At 44.1% G+C, this 22,950-nt stretch overlaps 1 protein-coding gene across 1 annotated transcript in view; it reads right to left on the bottom strand.

Moving 5' to 3' along the window:
- Positions 1-22,950, bottom strand: part of emilin2a (elastin microfibril interfacer 2a) — a 74,769-nt gene that overhangs the window by 32,578 nt on the left and 19,241 nt on the right. Inside the window, exons 4-6 of the mRNA XM_041895433.2 lie at positions 21,600-22,945; positions 20,769-21,362; positions 20,291-20,558 (exon numbers count right to left, since the gene is read on the bottom strand). Of these exons, the coding sequence (XP_041751367.1) occupies positions 20,291-20,558; positions 20,769-21,362; positions 21,600-22,945 (2,208 nt within the window). The remainder of the gene's footprint in view (positions 1-20,290; positions 20,559-20,768; positions 21,363-21,599; positions 22,946-22,950) is intronic.

The raw sequence follows: 22,950 nt of genomic DNA, 5'->3' as shown, positions 1-22,950 counted from the left end.
AAGGTAACCTGCCTAAATTACTACCGCCCCGTAGCACTCACGTCGACAGCCATGAAGTGCTTTGAAAGGCTGGTCATGGCTCACATCAACACCATCATCCTGGAAACCCTAGACCCCACTCCATTTCGCATACCGCCCCAACACATCCACAGATGACGCAATCTCAATCGCACTCCACACTGCCCTTTCCCACCTGGTCAAAAGGAACACCTATGTGAGAATGCTGTTCATTGACTACAGCTCAGCGTTCAACACCATAGTGCCCCCAAAGCTAATCACTAAGCTAAGGACCCTGGGACTAAACAACTCCATCTGCAACTGGATCCTGGACTTCCTAACGGGCCGCCCCCAGGTGGTAAGGGTAGGCAACAACTCATCTGCCACGCTGATCCTCAACACGGGGGCCCCTCAGGGGTGCATGCTTAGTCCCCTCCTGTACTCCCTGTTCACCCATGACTGCATGGCCAAGCACGACTCCAACACCATCATTAAGTTTGCAGATGACACAACAGTGGTAGGCCTGATCACCGACAATGATGAGACCACCTATATGGAGGAGGTCAGAGACCTGGCAGTGTGGTGCAAGGACAACAACCTCTCCCTCAACGTGAGCAAGACAAAGGAGTTGATCGTGGACTACAGGAAAAGGAGGGCGGAACACGCCCCCATTCACATCGACTGGGCTGTAGTGGAGCGGTTCAAGAGTTTCAAGTTCCTTGGTGTCCACATCACCAACAAACTATCATGGGTCAAACACACCAAGACAGTCATGAAGAGGGCACGACAACACCTTTTCCCTCTCAGGAGACTGAAAAGATTTGAAATGGGTCCCCAGATACTCAAAAAGTTATACAGCTGCACCATAGAGAGCATCCTGACCGGTTGCATCACTGCCTGGTATGGCAACTGCTCGGCATCTGACCATAAGGCGCTACAGAAGGTAGTGCGTATGACCCAGTACATCACTGGGTCAAGCTTCCTGCCATCCAGGACCTCTATACTAGGCGGAGTCAGAGGAAAGCTGTTCTCTCTGCTACCGCATGGCAAGCAGTACCGGAGCGCCAAGTTTAGGTCCAAAAGGCTCCTTAACAGCTTCTACCCTCAAGCAATAAGATTGTTGAACAATTGATCAAATGGCCACCCGGACTATTTATATTGACACCACACCACTGCTGCTACTCACTGTTTATTATCTATGTCTAGTCACTTTACCCCTACCTACATGTACAAATGACCTTGACTAAACTGTACCCCCGCACATTGACTCGGTACCGGTACCCCCTGAAAATATCCTCGTTATTGTCATTTTATTGTGTTACTTTATATTTTATTTTTTACTTAACTCTATTTCTTGAACTGCACTGTTGGTTAAGGGCTTGTAAGTAAGCATTCCACGGTAAGGTCTAGACCTGTTGTATTCGGCGCATGTGACAAAAAAAAGTGATTTGACTTGATTTGACAGAGCCTCTAACCTTAGCTAGCTAAGCTGCTAGCTAAGCTGCTAGCCATCAAGCTAACGAAGTTAGTCCCAGATGAGCTTTGCAATGGAGAAATAAATGAACGGTTCCAGCACTGTAGGAGCTGTATCTACTACGCTTTGTTTCGGGACAAACTAGATCACTCTGAGTTCCAATGCGGCTATTGTTTGCTTGCCGAGGATTATAGGATTGAAGTGGCTTCCTTGATCAAGCAGGTCACCAGCCTACGTAAGAAATTGGGGAAAGCGCAGAGTGGAATGTTTACCTTTTCTACGCCGGTGGCTGGATGGCGTTTGCGCTTGTTGGATGCATCTCTGCCTTGTCGTTGTCCGACTGGCCGGTGTTGCCCGGAGTTCGTTTGCCAGGGGAGCCATCGCCTGCCTCTCCTCCCCCATCTGATAGTGGAGTCGAAGGAGCACAGCAAGAGGAGCATGCCAATCAAAGATGGTCGCATGTGATGAGCCGTGGAAGCCAAAGACAGTGTCCTCCCGCAAAGCAGGCTCCCAATGAGAGGCCGGAGCGGATACAAACAACCAATAGTTTTGCCGCCTGATCTTCCTGCACCTTCGTCCCCTACGATTTCGACATCGGCAACCTTCCGTCCCTGGTCTGGATCAAGCTTCTCCATCTGTAGGAGGCCTGCACCAGGCGGAGGGAACAACAGGCTCAAGTTATCCTGCCTCTCACCCGTTCTTAAAGGGTTCGCCGAATCCTGTGAAGCGTGGGAGTTGGCGGATTTCCTTGTCCTTCCCGCCAGCCGTGATTTTGGGCAGCTCCATGTTAAGAAATTTCACTGTTCCTGGTGCAAAAACAATGTCCTATCCCAGAGCTTGAGTAAATGACATTACTAAGCTGCTCCCGAATGTTCTACGTCAGGACATGGAAATCGATTCTATCGTAGTCCATGTGGGTTTTAATGACATTATGAAGGGCAGATCTGAACAGTTGAAACTGAATTTTAAAGAGCTGATTGATTCTCTGCTAGACACCAAGATGGCGTAGCAGTCCAGTCGTGTATTCTGTTGTGTCCTCGTGTAAATAGCCTGTTTTTTGTTTTTTTTTGTCTTTTTTCATATAAATTTCTCTATCTCACTTTCCATCCTTTAACTAAATATACTTTCCTGCAACCCGCCTCACCAAATGTGGAACGGATTGTGTTATTTATTTATTTTTATCAAGAACCTACGGCTGGAACTAGCCAGCTAGCCAGCTAACTAGCTACTTGCTATTAGCCACCGTTAGCGGTCTTCATCACTGTCTGTGGCCTGCACTACCTACCAGCCAGCTCTAGCCTGGACAATTATTGGCCAGTCTGCACAGCGTGCTATCGACCCAGAGCATATCGGATTTTCTGCCGGAATCACTGAATCACTGGACCTTAACACCGGATCATCGCAACTAGCTAGCTGCAACCGAATGGCTGTTGTTGGCTAATCACCACTGCCCCGCCGATCCATCACGACTGGTCTGCCGACGTAATAGTCTGATGTGGTTTCAACAGGCTTCCCGTTGCGACGACCACGAAGATCCATCTGCTAAATTCAGAAATGTCCATCCCGGACTACAACATTTTCTGTCTAGGTAGAACTGCCAAAGGGGGCAGAGTTGCAATCTACTGTAGAGATAGCCTGCAGAGCTCTATCATACTATCCAGGTCTGTGCCCAAACAGTTTGAGCTTCTACTTCTAAAAATCCACCTTTCCAGAAATAAGTCTCTCACTGTTGCCACTTGCTACAGACCCCCCTCAGCCCCCAGTTGTGCCCTGGACACCATATGTGAATTGCTTGCCCCCCATCTATCCTCAGTTCGTACTGCTTGGTGACCTAAACTGGGATATGCTTAACACCCCGGCCGGCCTACAATCTAAACTAGATGCCCTCAATCTCACACAAATTATCAAGGAGCCTACCAGGTACAACCCTAAATCAGTAAACATGGGCACCCTCATAGATATCATCCTGACTAATTTACCCTCTAAATACACCTCTGCTGTCTTCAACCAGGATCTCAGCGATCACTGCCTCATTGCCTACGTCCGTAATGGGTCCGCGGTCAAACGACCATCCCTCATCACTGTCAAACGCTCCCTAAAACACTTCAGCGAGCAGGCCTTTCTAATTGACCTGGCCCGGGTATCCTGGATGGATAATGACCTCATTCCGTCAGTATAAGATGCCTGGATGTTCTTCAAAAGTGCTTTCCTCTCCATCTTACATAAGCATGCCGACTTGACTGCCCTTGACCAGCACAAAAACATCCTGTGGGGTACTGCATTAGCAGCGATCAGCCCCCGCGATATGCAACTTTTCAGGGAAGTCAAGAAACAATATACACAATCAGTTAGGAAAGCAAAGGCTAGCTTTTTCAAACTGGTCATCCCCAAAGCCAACACCTCCTTTGGCCGCCATTCCTTCCAGTTCTCTGCTGCAAATGACTGGAATGAACTGCAAAAATCTCTGAAGCTGGAGACACTTATCTCCCTCACTAACTTTAAGCATCAGTTGTCAGAGCAGCTTACCGATCACTGCACCTGTACACAGCCCATCTGTAATTAGCCCACCCAACTACCTCATCCCCATATTGTTATTTACATTGTTATTTATTTTGCTCATTTGCACCCCAGTATCTCTATTTGGACATCATCTTCTGCACATCTATCACTCCAGTGTTAATACTAAATTGTAATTATTTTGTACTATGGCCTATTTATTGCCTTACCTCCATAACTTACTACATTTGCACACACTGTATTTAGATTTTCTATTGTGTTATTGACTGTACGTTTTGTTTATTCCATATGTAACTCTGTGTTGTTGTTGTTTTTATCGCACTGCTTTGCTTTATCTTGGCCAGGTCGCAGTTGTAAATGAGAACTTGTTCTCAACTGGCTTACCTGGTTAAATAAAGGTGAAAAAAATATATAACAAAAATACCCATCATATCTGGCCCTGTACCCTCTCTGAATCGTGGCATTGATTGCTTAGCAGGATTCTTTCTCTTAACAACTGGCTATGTGATTATTGCAGCTCAATGGGTGTAACTTTTGTTGACAATTTCGATACCTTTTGGAAACAAAACACATTTTATAAGGAGGATGGCATCCACTCAAATTATTTGGTTTCCTGGATCCTTTCACAGCATTATAACATTTTTACATTTTAGTCATTTAGCAGACGCTCTTATCCAGAGCGACTTACAGGAGCAATTAGGGTTAAGTGCCTTGCTCAAGGGCACATTAACGTCATTTAGCAGACGCTCTTAGCCAGAGCGACTCACAAATTGGTGCGTTCACCCTATAGCCAGTGGGATAACCACTTTACAATTTGGGGGTAGAAGGATTACTTTATCCTATCCCAGGTATTCCTTAAAGAGGTGGGGTTTCAAATGTCTCCGGAAGGTGGTGAGTGACTCCGCTGTCCTGGCGTCGTGAGGGAGCTTGTTCCACCATTGGGGAGCCAGAGCAGCGAACAGTTTTGACTGGGCTGAGCGGGAACTATGCTTCCGCAGAGGAAGGGGAGCCAGCAGGCCAGAGGTGGATGAACGCAATGCCCTCGTTTGGGTGTAGGGACTGATCAGAGCCTGAAGGTACAGAGGTGCCGTTCCCCTCACTGCTCCATATATTATAAGGCTGCGTTGAGACAATGATTAATCAATGACCCAAGCCCAGCTCAGTTAATGCCTACCATTATGTTGCTGAGTTGTCATAATGTTTTTTCAAATGTACATTATACCAGGGGCATTGTTTTGTGGAAAATTACATAATTAGTCATGCTATCCCGTGGTTTACTGCTTAAAGAATAGTCTCTTGTTATATGCTAGTGTTTTTTCTAACCTGATACAAACTTGTCTTTGTGTGACTTGTCATAAGACTGGGCGTATAGCTAAGATCTGTTTAGGTGCAACCGCAGCATGTGAGACATCCCGTGGGTTTACTATCTGCAGGAAGTCAGCTGTGTGGAACCTTGCAGGAAGGAGCACATTATAGTGTGAACTGTGACATAACGCAGTTATAAGGTTGAGCCCTCGTGCTATCAACCTCGAGCTATCTTAATCTACACAGACAAACCAACCACCTTTTACACTATGTTTCCACACATCTGCTAAAAAGAGGTAGTACTTTTTCTATAAAAGCTGAGACCCAACTATGATTCGTTGGGCCTTAACTATGCACTGTTGAAGTGCATGGTTAACTGCTCAGTTTTTGCAAATCTTATAATAAAGTTGTTGTTTGAAGAATCTGCAGTCTCTCGTCCCTTCAAACAGATACAACCCCCCACAATTGGTAGACACAAATGTAAATAACCTAACTGATGTCCCTCTAACTGCCCTGAATACCTCTGTTGATCCTACAGCTACTGTATGTAGCAATCATGTACCTATGAACCAGAGTTATACTTATAGCACTGAGGCGGTGTGCCCTAGTAGGAATTCCACTGTGTGCAGCTCACCCTGCACTAACATAAATAACATGAGCATGTCTACTTCTGCTAAGCTTCCCAGTAAAGCAATGAAAGCAATCAAGCATCCCAGAAAAGTGCTAAAAATAGCCCATATTAACATATGTAGCCTAAGAAATAAGGTTCATGAAATCAAAAAATTGTTAGTAACATATGACATTCATGACATTTTTTATATTTTTGTCATTTAGCAGACACTCTTATCCAGAGCAACTTAAAGTTAGTGAGTGCATACATTTTCATACTAGCCCCCCATGGGAAATGAACCCACAATCCTGGCGTTGCAAGCGCCATGCTCTACCAACTGAGCTACAGGGGACAGAATTCATATTCTGACTATCTCTGAAACTCACTTAGATATTACCTTTGATGATACAGTGGTAGCAATACGTGGTTACAACATCTTCAGAAAATACAGAAATGCCAATGGGGGCGGTGTTGCGGTCTATATTCAGAACCACATTCCTTTAAAGCTTAGAGAGAATCTTATGTTAAATACAGTTGAAGTAATATGGTTACAGGTTCATCTGCCTCACCTAAAGCCCATTCTTGTGGGAAGCTGCTATAGACCACCAAGTGCTAACAGTCAGTATCTGGCTAATATGTATGAAATGCTTGATAATGTATGTGATATCAACAGAGAAGTATATTTTCTGGGTTATTTATACAGTTGAAGTCGGAAGTTTACATACACTTAGGTTGGAGTCATTAAAACTCGTTTTTCAACCACACTACAAATTTGTTGTTAACAAACTATAGTTTTGGCAAGTCGGTTAGGACATCTCCTTTGTGCATGACACAAGTAATTTTTCCAACAATTGTTTACAGACAGATTATTTCACTTATAATTCACTGTATCACAATTCCAGTGGGTCAGAAGTTTACATACACTAAGTTGACTGTGCCTTTAAACAGCTTGGAAAATTCCAGAAAATGATGTCATGACTTTAGAAGCTTCTGATGGGCTAATTGACACCATTTGAGTCAATTGGAGGTGTACCTGTGGATGTATTCCAAGGCCTACCTTCAAACTCAGTGCCTCTTTGCTTGACATCATGGGAAAATCAAAAGAAATCAGCCATGACTTCAGGAAAAAATGTGTAGACCTCCACAAGTCTGGTTCATCCGTGGGAGCAATTTCCAAATACCTGAAGGTACCACGTTCATCTGTACAAACAATAGTACGCAAGTATAAACACCATGGGACCACGCAGCCGTCATACCGCTCAGGAAGGAGACGCGTTCTGTCTCCTAGAGATGAACGTACTTTGGTGCGAAAAGTGCAAATCAATCCCAGAACAACAGCAAAGGACCTTGTAAAGATGCTGGAGGAAACAGGTACAAAAGTATCTATAGCCACAGTAAACCGAGTCCTATATCGACATAACCTGAAAGGCCGCTCAGCAAGGAAGAAGCCACTGCTCCAAAACCCCCATAAAAAAGCCAGACTACGGTTTGCAACTAAACATTGGGAGAAAGATCGTACCTAGGGCGGCAGGTAGCTTAGCGGTTAAGAGCGTTGTGCCAGTAACCGAAAGGTCGCTGGTTCTAATCCCCGAGCCGACTAGGTGAAAAATCTGTCGATGTGCCCTTGAGCAAGGCACTTAACCCTAATTGCTCCTGTAAGTAGCTCTGGATAAGAGCGTCTGCTAAATGACCAATTTTTTTATTTTTTTTATTTTTTTGGAGAAATGTCCTCTGGTCTGAAGAAACAAAAATATAACTTTTTGGCCATAATGACCATGGTTATGTTTGGAGGAAATACGGGGGTGGCTTGCAAGCCGAAGAACACCATCCCAACCGTGACGCTCGGGGGTGGCAGCATCATGCTGTGGGGTTGCTTTGCTGCACGAGGGACTGGTGCACTTCACAAAATAGATGGCATCATGAGGAAGGAAAATTATGTGGATATATTGAACATCTCAAGACATCAGTCAGGAAGTCAAAGCTTGGTCGCAAATGGGTCTTCCAAATGGACAATGACCCCAAGCATACTTCCAAAGTCGTGGCAAAATGGCTTAAGGACAACAAAGTCAAGGTATTGGAGTGGCCATCACAAAGCACTGACCTCAATCCTATAGAACATTTGTGGGCAGAACAGAAAAAGCATGTGCGTGCAAGGCCTACAAACCTTACTTAGTTACACCAGCTCTGTCAGGAGGAATGGGCCAAAATTCACCCAACTTATTGTGGGAAGCTTGTGGAAGGCTACCCGAAACATTTGACCGAAGTTAAACAATTTAAAGGCAATGCTACCAAATACTAATTGAGTGTATGTAAACTTCTGACCCACTGGGATTATGATGAAATAAATAAAAGCTTAAATAAATCATTCTCTCTACTATTATTCTGACATTTCACATTCTTAAAATAAAGTGGTGATCCTAACTGACCTAAGACAGGGAATTTCTACAAGGATTAAATGTCAGGAATTGTGAAAAACTGAATTTAAATGTATTTGGCTAAGGTGTATGTAAATGTCCGACTTCAACTGTATATTGACTGGCTTTTATCAAGCTGCCCACTCAAGAAAAAGCTTCAAACTGTAACCAGTGCCTGCAACTTTGTTCAGGTTACCAGTCAACCAACCAAGGTAGTTACAAACAGCACAGCAATGAAATCATCAACATGGATTGATCACATCTTTATTAATGCTGCAGAAATTTGCTTTAATGCAGTATCCAAATCTATTGGATGTAGTGATCACAATATTGGGCCTAATATAGTGTATAAGAGGTCATACAATACGTTTTGTAGTGATTCTTATGTTGATGATGTAAGGAATATTTGCTAGTCTGTATTTATATTTATTATAGATCCCCATTAGCTGCTGCCAAGGCAGTCATCCTGGAGTCCGGCAAAATTAAGGCATTTATACAATTTTAAAAACATTACAATACATTCATAACAGATTTCACAACACACTAAGTGTGTGCCCTCAGGCCCATACTCCACTACCACTATCTACAACACAAAACCCATGTGTACGTGTGTGTATAGTGCGTATGTTATCATGTGTGTGTATGCATGTGTCTGTGCCTATGTTTGTGTTGCTTCACAGTCCCCGCTGTTCCATAAGGTGTATTATTATATATTTTTAAAAATCTGATTTTACTGCTTGCATCAGTTACTTGATGTGGAATAGAGTTCCATGTAGTCATGGCTCTATGTAGTACTGTGTGCCTCCCATAGCCTGTTCTGGACTTGAGGACTGTGAAGAGACCTCTGGTGGCATGTCTTGTGGGGTATGCATGGGTGTCAAACAGACTGCTCGGTGCACTCAACATGTCAATACCTCTCACAAATACATGTAGTGATGAAGTCAATCTCTCCTCCACTATGAGCCAGGAGAGATTAACATGCATATTATTAATGTTAGCTCTCTGTGTACATGCAAGGGCCAGCCTTGCTGCCCTGTTTTGAGCCAATTGCAATTTTCCTAAGTTCCTCTTTGTGGCACCTGACCACACGACTGAACAGTAGTCCAGGTGCGACAAAACTAGAGCCTGTAGGTCCTGCCTTGTTGATAGTGCTGTTAAGAAGGTAGAGAAGCGCTTTATTATGGACAGACTTCTCCCCATCTTAGCTACTGTTGTATCAATATCTTTTGACTGTGACAGTTTACAATTCAGGGTTACTCCAAGCAGTTTAGTCTCCTCAACTTGCTCAATTTCCACATTTTGTATTACAATATTTAGTTGAGGTTTAGGGTACAGTGAATGATATGTCCCAAATACAATACTTTTAGATTTTGAAATATTTAGGACTTACTTATTCCTTGCCACCCACTCTGAATCTAACTGCAGCTCTTTTTTTAATTGTTGCAGTCATTTCAGTCGCTGTAGTAACTGACGTGTATAGTGTCCAGTAATCCGCACACATAGACACACTGACTTTACTCAAAGCCAGTGGCATATCGTTAGTAGATTGAAAAAAGTAAGGGGCCTAGACAGCTGCCCTGGGGAATTCCTGATTTTACCTGGATTATGTTGGAGAGGCTTCCATTAAAGAACACCCTCTCCTGTCTTATCCAGTGTCCTGTGTGAATTTAAGTATGCTCTCTCTAATTCTCTCGTTCTCTCTTTCTCTCTGAGAACCTGAGCCCTAGGACCATACGTCAGGACTACCGGGCATGCTGACACCTTGCTGTCCCCAGTCCGCCTGGCCTTGCTGCTATTCCAGTTTCAACTGTTCTGCCTGCGGTTACGAAACCCCTACCTGTCCCAGACCTGCTGTTTTCAACTCTTAATGATCGGCTATGAAAAGCCAACTGAGAGACCTGAGCCCTAGGACCATACGTCGGGACTACCGGCCGTGGTGACTCCTTGCTGTCCCCAGTCCGCCTGGCCTTGCTGCTATTCCAGTTTCAACTGTTCTGCCTGCGGTTATGGAACCCCTACCTGTCCCAGACCTGCTGTTTTCAACTCTTAATGATCGGCTATGAAAAGCCAACTGAGATTTATTCCTGATTATTATTTGACCATGCTTGTCACTTATGAACATTTTTGAACATCTTAGCATGGTTCTGTTATAATCTCCACCCGGCACAGCCAGAAGAGGACTGGCCACCCCTCATAGCCTGGTTCCTCTCTAGGTTTCTTCCTAGGTTTTGGCCTTTCTAGGGAGTTTTTCCTAGCCACCGTGCTTCTACACCTGCATTACTAGCTGTTTGGGGTTTTAGGCTGGGTTTCTGTACAGCACTTCGAGATATTAGCTGATGTATGAAGGGCTATATAAAATAAAATTGATTGAATTGATTGATTGATTCTGTTAGACAGGTAACTCTTTATCCACATTATAGCAGGGGACCCTAGTTTTGTCTTACCTGGACTACTGTTCAGTCGTGTGGTCAGGTGCCACAAAGAGGGACTTCTGAAAGTTACAATTGGCTCAGAACAGGGAAGCACGGCTGGCCCTTAAATGTACACAGAAAGCTAACATTATGATATGCAAGTCAATCTCTCATGGCTCAAAGTGGAGGAGAGATTGACTCCATCACTACTTGTTTTTGTAAGAAGTGTTGACAAGCTGAATCCACCGAGCTGTCTGTCTAAATTACTAGCAGACAGCTCGGACACCCATGCATACCCCACAAGACATGCCACCCGAGGTCTATTCACAGTCCCCAAGTCCAGAACAGACTATGGGAGGTGCACAGTCCTACATAGAGCCATGACTACATGGAACTATATTCCACATCAGGTAACTGATGCAAGCAGTAGAATCAGATTTAAAAAAACAGATAAAAATACACCTTATGGAACAACGGGGACTATGAAGAGACACACACACAGGTACAGACACATGCATATGCACACATACGCTAGCATTCTACACACACGTACATTGAAATAACATTGTATGGTGGTATTATACATGTTGTATTGTAGATATGTAGTGGTGTAATATTGTTGTATGGTGGTATTATACATGTTGTATTGTAGATATGTAGTGGTGTAGCGATGCTATATGATGTACTGTTTTATTAGTTGTTTTATTTGTGATGTAAGTGCCTTAATGTGTTTGGACCCCAGGAAGAGTTGCTGCTGCAGTAACAAATGGGGATCCATAATAAACCCCAGGAAGAGTAGCTGCTGCAGGAACTAATGGGGATCCATAATAAACCCCAGGAAGAGTAGCTGCTGCAGGAACTAATGGGGATCCATAATAAACCCCAGGAAGAGTAGCTGCTGCCTTGGCAGGAACTAATGGGGATCCATAATAAACCCCAGGAAGAGTAGCTGCTGCCTTGGCAGGAACTAATGGGGATCATAATAAACCACAGGAAGAGTAGCTGCTGCCTTGGCAGGAACTAATGGGAATCCATAATAAACCCCAGGAAGAGTAGCTGCTGCCTTGGCAGGAACTAATGGGGATCCATAATAAACCCCAGGAAGAGTAGCTGCTGCCTTGGCAGGAACTAATGGGGATCCAGAATAAACCCCAGGAAGAGTAGCTGCTGCCTTGGCAGGAACTAATGGGGATCCATAATAAACCCCAGGAAGAGTAGCTGCTGCCTTGGCAGGAAATAATGGGGATCCAGAATAAACCCCAGGAAGAGTAGCTGCTGCCTTGGCAGGAACTAATGGGGATCCAGAATAAACCCCAGGAAGAGTAGCTGCTGCCTTGGCAGGAACTAATGGGGATCCATAATAAACCCCAGGAAGAGTAGCTGCTGCCTTGGCAGGAACTAATGGGGATCCAGAATAAACCCCAGGAAGAGTAGTTGCTGCCTTGGCAGTAACTAATGGGGATCCATAATAAACCCCAGGAAGAGTAGCTGCTGCCTTGGCAGGAACTAATGGGGATCCAGAATAAACCCCAGGAAGAGTAGCTGCTGCCTTGGCAGGAACTAATGGGGATCCATAATAAACCCCAGGAAGAGTAGCTGCTGCAGTAACTAATGGGGATCCATAATAAACCCCAGGAAGAGTAGCTGCTGCCTTGGCAGGAACTAATGGGGCTCCATAACAAACCCCAGGAAGAGTAGCTGCTGCCTTGGCAGGAACTAATGGGGATCCATAATAAACCCCAGGAAGAGTAGCTGCTGCCTTGGCAGGAACTAATGGGAATCCATAATAAACCCCAGGAAGAGTAGCTGCTGCCTTGGCAGTAACTAATGGGGATCCATAATAAACCCCAGGAAGAGTAGCTGCTGCCTTGGCAGGAACTAATGGGGATCCATAATAAACCCCAGGAAGAGTAGCTGCTGCCTTGGCAGGAACCAATGGGGATCCATAATAAATACAAACTCAAACTGGACCCTAAACTCATCGAGATGGAGAGGGCGCATAGAAAGGGCACTTTCTTCCCCGATGGACGGCCCAGATCTATAGTGGTGAAACTGCTTAGGTTCAAAGACAAGGAGGAGATTCTCAGGAGAGCCAAGTGCCTGAAGGGAATTAAAATCTTCATCATTGAAGACTTCTCTGAAAAGGTACGCCTCAAAGAAAGGAACTGCTGCCACGACTAATTGAAGAACAAAGTAAAGACAACATACCTGAAGTGATCAGCTGGTCGTTCACCCCCCTCTCCTAGGTCTATGGCAAGGGATCAGCTGGTCGTTCACCCCCCTCTCCTAGGTCTATGGCAAGGGATCAGCTGGTCGTTCACCCCCTCTCCTAGGTCTATGGCAAGGGATCAGCTGGTCGTTCACCCCCTCTCCTAGGTCTATGGCAAGGGATCAGCTGGTCGTTCACCCCCCTCTCCTAGGTCTATGGCAAGGGATCAGCTGGTCGTTCACCCCCCTCTCCTAGGTCTATGGCAAGGGATCAGCTGGTCGTTCACCCCCCTCTCCTAGGTCTATGGCAAGGGATCAGCTGGTCGTTCACCCCCCTCTCCTAGGTCTATGGCAAGGGATCAGCTGGTCGTTCACCCCCCTCTCCTAGGTCTATGGCAAGTGACTCCGCTATAGTGACTCCGCTATAGGGACTCCGCTATAGGGACTCCGCTATAGTCCACTGATTTCACACACACACACACACACACACACATATTTACTCTACTTTGTTCATGTGTTTCACCTAACCTCATGACCAAAAACACACATTGCTGTAAATGTCTTAACCCTCTGAAGTCTTCAGTGGTGTTGTGTGGAGTGTCCATTTTGTTCATAAACGTTTTCAATTCTTTGTAAGAGAGGACCTCACACTTACATCTGATAACATTGATGTTGAATCTCTTTTCATAGAAATTCCTTCCTGTTCATTTTTTGGTGGTAAGAAAATGGTAATTGGATGCATTTATCGTCCACCCGATTTTGACACTGGTAGTTTCATTGATTTCCTTCCATCAACCTTGGATTTGATTAATAATTAAGATAAAATTAGTTTTTTATTGGGTAATTACAACATAAACTTATTTAAAAGTGAGAACCACTCAGTGACATCTGACTTTGTGAATACTCCAGCTATCTGGGGCCCTCCCAGGTGGATAACGAATGCCAATCGGTCTGTATCCCCTCACCTATAAGAGTGGCCAGTTCATCTCCCACCCTTACTGATAATATTTTTTACAAATTCTTTATTTTTTATGGATAATACAGGTATACTTTATACTGACATTTCTGACCAATTTCCAATTTTCCAATTCTCTTTGGCAGCTGAAAATGAACAGATGGGAATGATTAGTAGCATTAAATGTAGAATATTTAACAAAGGTAATTGAGAGCGCTTTAAGATGTTGATTGATGATATTTAAATGGGGAAATGTTTATAATCAGGCCGATGTGGAGTCTGCTTACCAGACTTTTCTCACATCTTTCAATTCTGTATTTCACCACTACTTTCCCTTAGTTAAACCACGTAAGAGAGCAGCAGAAGGGTTCTGGAAACCTTGGTTTACAACCGGTCTAAAAAAAGTATCAGTAAAAAAAAAAAAGTTGTATGAAATGTTTCTCACAAATCCCTTTCCCCTGAATTCTGCAAATTATAAAAAGTATAAGAACAAATTGACTCACCTACATCGGATATCCCAAAAAGATATTTAACTAACAAATTCCAAGAATGTATGTATGTATATATATATATATATATATATATATATATATATATATATATATATATATATATATATATATATATATATATATATATATATTTTGTGAGAGAAAAAAACCATATGGGGGATTGGAAGTGATGCAGACAATTACATTGATGGAAGTTACAATCTATCTGCAATATTAAAGCTGATCTACCCCCCAAAACATAAAAATAAAGAAATCCTTAAATAATATAAAGTCAACTTGGAAAATTAGCAATCAACTGTTGAATAAGAAAACGGCCTCTCCAACTATCCCATCTCAATTTATTGTTGGAAATGAGACCTATAGTGATCCTGATGTTATTCCATGTGAATTTACTGTAATAACTTTTGTTGTGAATGTGTCAAAGAAAATAGAGAGAACTGATGGAAATCCCTTGGATTAAATTATTTGCTTCAATTTGATCCTCCTGGTGTAATGGAGGTGATGGATTGCGAAAGTATTCACCCCACCTGGCATTTTTCCTATTTTGTTGCCTTACAACCTGGAATTAAAATTGATTTTGGGGGGGTTTGTATCATTTGATTTACACAACATGCCTACCACTTTGAAGATGCAAAATATTTTTTCTTGTGAAACAAACAAGAAATAAGACAAAAAAACGGAAAACTTGAGCGTGCATAACTATTCACCCCCCCAAAGTCAATACTTTGTAGAGCCACCTTTTGCAGCAATTACAGCTGCAAGTCTCTTGGGGTATGTCTCTATAAGCTTGGCATATCTAGACACTGGGATTTTTGCCCATTCTTCAAGGCAAAACTGCTCCAGCTCCTTCAAGTTGGATGGGTTCCGCTGGTGTACAGCAATCTTTAAGTCATACCACAGATTCTCAATTAGATTGAGGTCTGGGCTTTGACTAAGCCATTCCAAGAAATGTAAATGTTTCCCCTTAAAACACTCGAGTGTTGCTTTAGCAGAATGCTTAGGGTCATTGTCCTACTGGAAGGTGAACCTCCATCCCAGTCTCAAATCTCTGGAAGACTTAAAAAGGTTTCCCTCAAGAATTTCCCTGAATTTAGTGCTGGTTAAGTGTGCCTTGAATTCTAAATAAATCACTGACAGTGTCACCAGCAAAGCACCCCCACACCATCACACCTCCTCCTCCATGCTTCACGGTGGGAACCACATATGTAGAGATCATCCGTTTACCTACTCTGCGTCTCACAAAGACACGGAGGTTGGAACAGAAAATCTCCAATATGGACTCCAGACCAAAGGACACATTTCCATTGCTTATGTTTCTTGGCCCAAGCAAGTCTCTTCTTCTTATTGGTGTCCTTTAGTAGTGGTTTCTTTGCAGCAATTCGACCATGCAGTCTCCTCTGAACAGTTGATGTTGAGATGTGTCTGTTACTTGAACTCTGCGAAGCATTTATTTTGGCAGAAATCTGAGGTGCAGTTAACTCTAATGAACTTATCCTCTACAGCAGAGGTAACTCTGGGTCTTTATTTCCAGTGGCAGTCCTCATGAGAGCCAGTTTCATCATAGTGCTTGATGGGTTTTGTGACTGCACTTTCAAAGTTCTTGAAATTTCTGGATTGACTGACATTCATGTCTTAAAGTAATAATGGACTGTCGTTTCTCTTTGCTTATTTGAGCTGTTCTTGCCATAATATGGACTTGGTCTTTTACCAAATATGTCTATCTTCTGTATACCACCCCTACCTTGTCACAACACAACTGATTGTCTCAAATGCATTAAGAAGGAAAGAACTTTCCACAAATTAACTTTTAACAAGGCACACCTGTTAATTGAAATGCATTCCAGGTGACTACCTCATGAAGCTGGTTGAGAGAATGCCAAGAGTGTGCAAGGCTGTCATCAAGGCAAAGGGTGGCTACTTTGAAGAATCTCAAATATATAATATATTTTGATTTGTTTAACACTTTTTTGGTCACTACATGATTCCATATGTGTTATTTCATTGTTTTGATGTCTTCACTGTTATTCTACAATGTAGAAAATAGTAAAAATACAGAAAAACACTTGAATGTGTAGGTGTGTCCAAACTTTTGACTGGTACTGTATATCTTCTCCAAATCTATGCAAACTGGTAATGTTCCTAAAGATCTGAAAATTGACAAATGTTCCCCCTCTATAAATATGGGGATCCAAAATCTTTTACAAATTATCGCCCAATATCTGTCCTACCATGTTTTTCTAAAATCCTAGAAAAATTGGTGTATAAGAGAATGTTTGAAACATTTAAATCAACACTGTATTCTATATGAGCACCAATATGGTTCCAACCCTGTATTCTATATGAGCACCAATATGGTTTTAACACTGTATTCTATATGAGCACCAATATGGTTCCAACCCTGTATTCTATATGAGCACCAATATGGTTCCAACACTGTATTCTATATGAGCACCAATATGGTTCCAACCCTGTATTCTATATGAGCACCAATATGGTTTTAACACTGTATTCTATATGAGCACCAATATGGTTCCAACCCTGTATTCTATATGAGCACCAATATGGTTTCAACACTGTATTCTATATGAGCACCAATATGGTTTTTACACTGTATTCTATATGAGCACCAATATGGTTCCAACCCTGTATTCTATATGAGCACCAATATGGTTTTAACACTGTATTCTATATGAGCACCAGTATGGTTTTAACACTGTATTCTATATGAGCACCAATATGGTTCCAACCCTGTATTCTATATGAACACCAGTATGGTTTTAACACTGTATTCTATATGAGCACCAATATGGTTCCAACCCTGTATTCTATATGAGCACCAATATGGTTTTAACACTGTATTCTATATGAGCACCAATATGGTTCCAACCCTGTATTCTATATGAGCACCAATATGGTTTCAACACTGTATTCTATATGAGCACCAATATGGTTTTTACACTGTATTCTATATGAGCACCAATATGGTTCCAACCCTGTATTCTATATGAGCACCAATATGGTTTTAACACTGTATTCTATATGAGCACCAATATGGTTCCAACCCTGTATTCTATATGAGCACCAATATGGTTTCAACACTGTATTCTATATGAGCACCAATATGGTTCCAACCCTGTATTCTATATGAACACCAGTATGGTTTTAACACTGTATTCTATATGAGCACCAATATGGTTCCAACCCTGTATTCTATATGAGCACCAATATGGTGTTAACACTGTATTCTATATGAGCACCAATATGGTTCCAACCCTGTATTCTATATGAGCACCAATATGGTTTCAACACTGTATTCTATATGAGCACCAATATGGTTTTTACACTGTATTCTATATGAGCACCAATATGGTTCCAACCCTGTATTCTATATGAGCACCAATATGGTTTTAACACTGTATTCTATATGAGCACCAGTATGGTTTTAACACTGTATTCTATATGAGCACCAATATGGTTCCAACCCTGTATTCTATATGAGCACCAATATGGTTCCAACCCTGTATTCTATATGAGCACCAATATGGTTTTAACACTGTATTCTATATGAGCACCAGTATGGTTTTAACACTGTATTCTATATGAGCACCAGTATGGTTTTAACACTGTATTCTATATGAGCACCAATATGGTTCCAACCCTGTATTCTATATGAGCACCAATATGGTTTTAACACTGTATTCTATATGAGCACCAATATGGTTCCAACCCTGTATTCTATATGAGCACCAATATGGTTTTAACACTGTATTCTATATGAGCACCAATATGGTTCCAACCCTGTATTCTATATGAGCACCAGTATGGTTTTGGTAAAAACTACTCCCCAGGAGTGGCTCTTTTGCAACTTGTGGATAAAATATTTACAGCCTTTAACAACAATGAATACGCTATTGGCATCTTTTTAGATTTATCCAAAGCGTTTGACACGGATGATCATGAAATATGACTTTCTAAATTGCATTATTACGGTTTTCATGACTATACATATAATTGGCTATATAGTTATGTTTATGATAGAGAACAATTTGTTTATGCAAACAGCTGTGCATCTACCAGGGCCAAGATATCCTGTGGTGTCCCACAGGGTTGGATAATTGGACCTTTGTTATCCCTAATCTATATCAATGACCTTGGACCTTTGTTATTCCTAATCTATATCAATGACCTTGGACCTTTGTCATTCCTAATCTATATCAATGACCTTGGACCTTTGTCATTCCTAATCTATATCAATGACCTTGGACCTTTGTCATTCCTAATCTATATCAATGACCTTGGACCTTTGTCATTCCTAATCTATGTCAATGACCTTGGACCTTTGTCATTCCTAATCTATGTCAATGACCTTGGACCTTTGTCATTCCTAAACTATATTAATGACCTTGGACCTTTGTCATTCCTAATCTATATCAATGACCTTGGACCTTTGTCATTCCTAAACTATATTAATGACCTTGCTTCTGTGTCTCCTACCATACTTCCCCTTCTCTTTGCTGATGATACCAAGTAGATTTTATCACACAATCATTTTGATTCACTAATTAATGAAGCCAGCTCAGGCATGGACACATTTTCTGGATGGTTCCAGATAAACAAGTTATCTTTAAATGTTAAAAAATCAAACTTTATTGTATTCACTAGTAAGAATAAGAAATATTGTAAAAAAGGAGCCAGAATCTCAATTGGTGGGAATGAAATGGATGAAAAGTTTCATCTACAAATACTCATACCTCCCAGACAGTTGACCTAAACCCTTCAATGGATTCCTCCAGGTTAATTCTGAAATCCATCTATATAACACAAGACACTGTGATAACCTTCACCCTCCCCACTGCCACACCTCACATAGTCAATTCTCTATCAGATACAGAATTCTTATCTTCACACTGCCAAAACATCATCATCCCTCAATAACTTAAAGGTAAGACTGGGGATCAGCCTGATGAACCAAACTACTCAGTAATCTCCTCCATATAGCCCAACTCTCACACACTCACATGCACACACACATAAAAAAAAAAAAATACTGTTAGTTTTTTTTCGTGATTACTGATCAATTAATTTATACATTTATGATTAGTAGGTTTTGTTATCCGTTTGAACAAAACCTTTTTATTTTTGTACTTATGTATTGTATATAGTTTTTTTGTGGTGTGGTTTTTATACAAGCCCCTGGGCTTCCAACTACACCTGCACACCGTTTATTCATTAGTTTTTATCTGTATTGTTGTTTATCAATTGTTTTCTTTGGTGCAAATTAAACTAAACAAAAACAAAGCCGTCCAGCCATTCATCCACCCACCCATCCATCCATCCATTATCTCCTGTATACTACTGACCTGTCTCCCTGGCGGTGGTGTCTTTAGGGAGGTCTGTATACTACTGACCTGTCTCCCTGGCGGTGGTGTCTTTAGGGAGGTCTGTATACTACTGACCTGTCTCCCTGGCGGTGGTGTCTTTAGGGAGGTCTGTATACTACTGACCTGTCTCCTGGCGGTGGTGTCTTTAGGGAGGTCTGTATACTACTGACCTGTCTCCCTGGCGGTGGTGTCTTTAGGGAGGTCTGTATACTACTGACCTGTCTCCCTGGCGGTGGTATCTTTAGGGAGGTCTGTATACTACTGACCTGTCTCCCTGGCGGTGGTGTCTTTAGGGAGGTCTGTATACTACTGACCTGTCTTCCTGGCGGTGGTGTCTTTAGGGAGGTCTGTATACTACTGACCTGTCTCCCTGGCGGTGGTGTCTTTAGGGAGGTCTGTATACTACTGACCTGTCTCCCTGGCGGTGGTGTCTTTAGGGAGGTCTGTATACTACTGACCTGTCTCCCTGGCGGTGGTGTCTTTAGGGAGGTCTGTATACTACTGACCTGTCTCCCTGGCGGTGGTGTCAGTGCTCCTGGTCTGTAGTGTCTTTAGGGAGGTCTGTAGTGTGGTGATGTCAGTAGCCTGTCTGTCCAGCATGGTGTTGACCCGGCTGACGTGGTGCCAAAGCCCAGCAACGTGCTTCTCCAACCCCTCCTTCACCCCCTGCACGCCGGCCGACACCCCGTCCAGCTGAACACACACCTTTTCCAGACGCTGGACACGACCCTCCACCCCAGACACACCAGAGCAACGCTGGAGCTCTGTATGCACCTAAAAAGAAGAAGAAGAGCAATCAAAATATTTTGGGATCTCAATGAAATTGTAACAAGATAACAAGACAGATAACAGTGTTAACCACTAACTAATAACTGACCACTAGACTACTAAATAACTACCTGGTTAGTGAGACAACAGACTACTAGATAACTACCTGGTTAGGGAGATAACAGACTACTAGATAACGGACTACTAGATAACTACCTGGTTAGTGAGGCTGTCCAGTTTGGTTCTCAGCTCCTCCACCTGGCTGCTGCTGCTGCCCTCCCCCTCTTCTCTGGGGACCATTACACCCTCAGACACACTCTGGATCCTGGCTAACCCTCCCCCTGACCCGGCCCTTGCTCCAGCCCCAACCTGGCAGCAGGTGTTGTAGGTGGTGTTAATGCTGTTGAGGTCCTGGGTGTACTTGCTCAGAGAGTCCCCCAGCCCCGTAACTGCCACCCCCAGACCCCCCATGTTGTCCTGCAGGATCACCATCCCCCTCTGGAGGTCTTCCACCGTCTTAATGCTCCGCTGCTGCCCCGCCATTTGCCTGTCTATAATCTCCTCCAGCTCGCTCAGTTTGTCAGAGTTGGCCGTCACATCCGTGTGGAGGATATCCAGGTCGTTACGACAGAGCTTCAGGTCCTTCACCACACTGTCCAGAACTACAGGGTGGGAGGACGCTCCAGGGTTGGTGTTGGTAAAGCCCCCAGTATTAGGTCCTCCACCACAGCTGGTAGCACAGAGCTCAGCCACAGCGGTCACCTTGTCATCCAGACCCTGCAGAAGAACCTTGTTGTTGTTCAGCTCAGCCTGCAGGGGAGAACAAGACAGAATCAGTTACCATGGACACATAACACACAAACACACTGCCATGTACAGTGCAGCGCCCCTCGAGGGCACAACGGCTGGAGATGGTACCTGGGATCTGAGACCAGCAGCCCTCCGTTTGCCAGTTCATCTCCCACTTTCTATCACCAGGTCTGGGATTAAAACCAACAACGTTCTTAAAACTGGTCCTCCTCTACCCTACTTGTCTACCTACAGTACCTGAGGGTCCACGCTCCCTCCTTCTTCAACAGGATATGACCCGTTGTTCATCTCGACCAGCATGGTGGTAAACTGGTCCTCCAGTGCGTTTACTCGTTCCTCCAGCAGCTGTCGTAGCTCCGCCCCCTGCTCGGCTAGTGCCCGGGTCAGCTTCTCCTCCACGTAGAAACAGTGGACCTCCGCGTTCTGCTCTGTCACATTCAGACGCGCCTCCAACTCATCCAGCCGAGACCCCACCTCTCCCTCTAGTCCTAACCCCTCCCCCTCTAGCGCTAACCCCTTTCCCTCTAGCTCCCCCTGTGGAGGGGACAGGTACTGCATTTCGTTGTCCATTCGGGCATTCAGGATGCGATGGGCCTCCGCAACACGCTCCAGCTCCCTCCACAGGTCAGATAGGTCACCACGCTGGACAGCTGGTAGGATACCTGGTGGCTGGTTATCCTGTCTAGCCAGGTCGGTCTGTCTTGCAGGGACAGTTTGTCTAAGGCTAGGTTTGGGATCAGTCTGTCTAACATTAGGTTTGGGGTCAGTCTGTCTGAGTGTCCGTCCGGGCTGGTCAGAGGCGGTGATGTCCAGTCTCAACTCCCTGATCTCCTCCTTTAGCTGCTCCTCCTTGTCCACCATTTCAGTCAGACTGAGCAGTCCTCTCTCCCGCTCCTCCTCACACCTCCTCTCCATCGACTGGATCCTTCCATCACAGGAGCTCTGCAGCTTCTCCACCTCCTTCCCCATCCTCTCCTCCATCATTCTCTCCATGCTGTCCTCCATGTTCTTCCTCAGGGAGCCCAGCTGCCTGTCCATGTATTTCTCTAGTAGCTCCTCCAGGTCAGCGGGGGCTCCATCCCCCACAGGGTTAGGGTCAGGGCCTTGCTGTGTCTGAGAGGCATCCAGCAGCAGGCGGATATGACCGCTGTGTGAGGTCACGGTTCCTCTCAGCTCCTCCAGAGCCTCCTCTTTACTCTTCAGAGAGGTGTTGACATCATCCAACCTGGCCAGGACCTTCTCCAGCCCCCTGTCCAGGACAGGCCCCCTGGTGGCCTGGTGCCCGTCGATCACTGACCCCTGGTGGTTGTCCGGCGGTACTGCGGCCTGCTCTATGTCGGGGACGTGGGCACTGTCGGGGGTCAGAGGGCGGAGGTTGTTGAGCAGGGTGACCAGCATCTTGGAGGTGTCCTCCTGCAGGTCAGTCCTCAGAGTGGAGCTCAGCCCAGTCACCGCAGCCTGCAGCGCCCCCACTGTTTGGGAGAGGCGCTGCACCTCCCCCTCCAGGAGACGCACCCTGTCTCTGTCTGCTCCTCCACCCCCATGCCTCCCCTCATACACCCCCGTCTCCCTCCTCTCTGGCCCTGAG

Source organism: Coregonus clupeaformis, chromosome 14 (genome assembly GCF_020615455.1).
Source record: "Coregonus clupeaformis isolate EN_2021a chromosome 14, ASM2061545v1, whole genome shotgun sequence".
NCBI lineage: Eukaryota > Metazoa > Chordata > Actinopteri > Salmoniformes > Salmonidae > Coregonus > Coregonus clupeaformis.
Note: the sequence above shows the minus strand (reverse complement) of the source record. Positions and strands in the feature narration are given on the sequence as shown.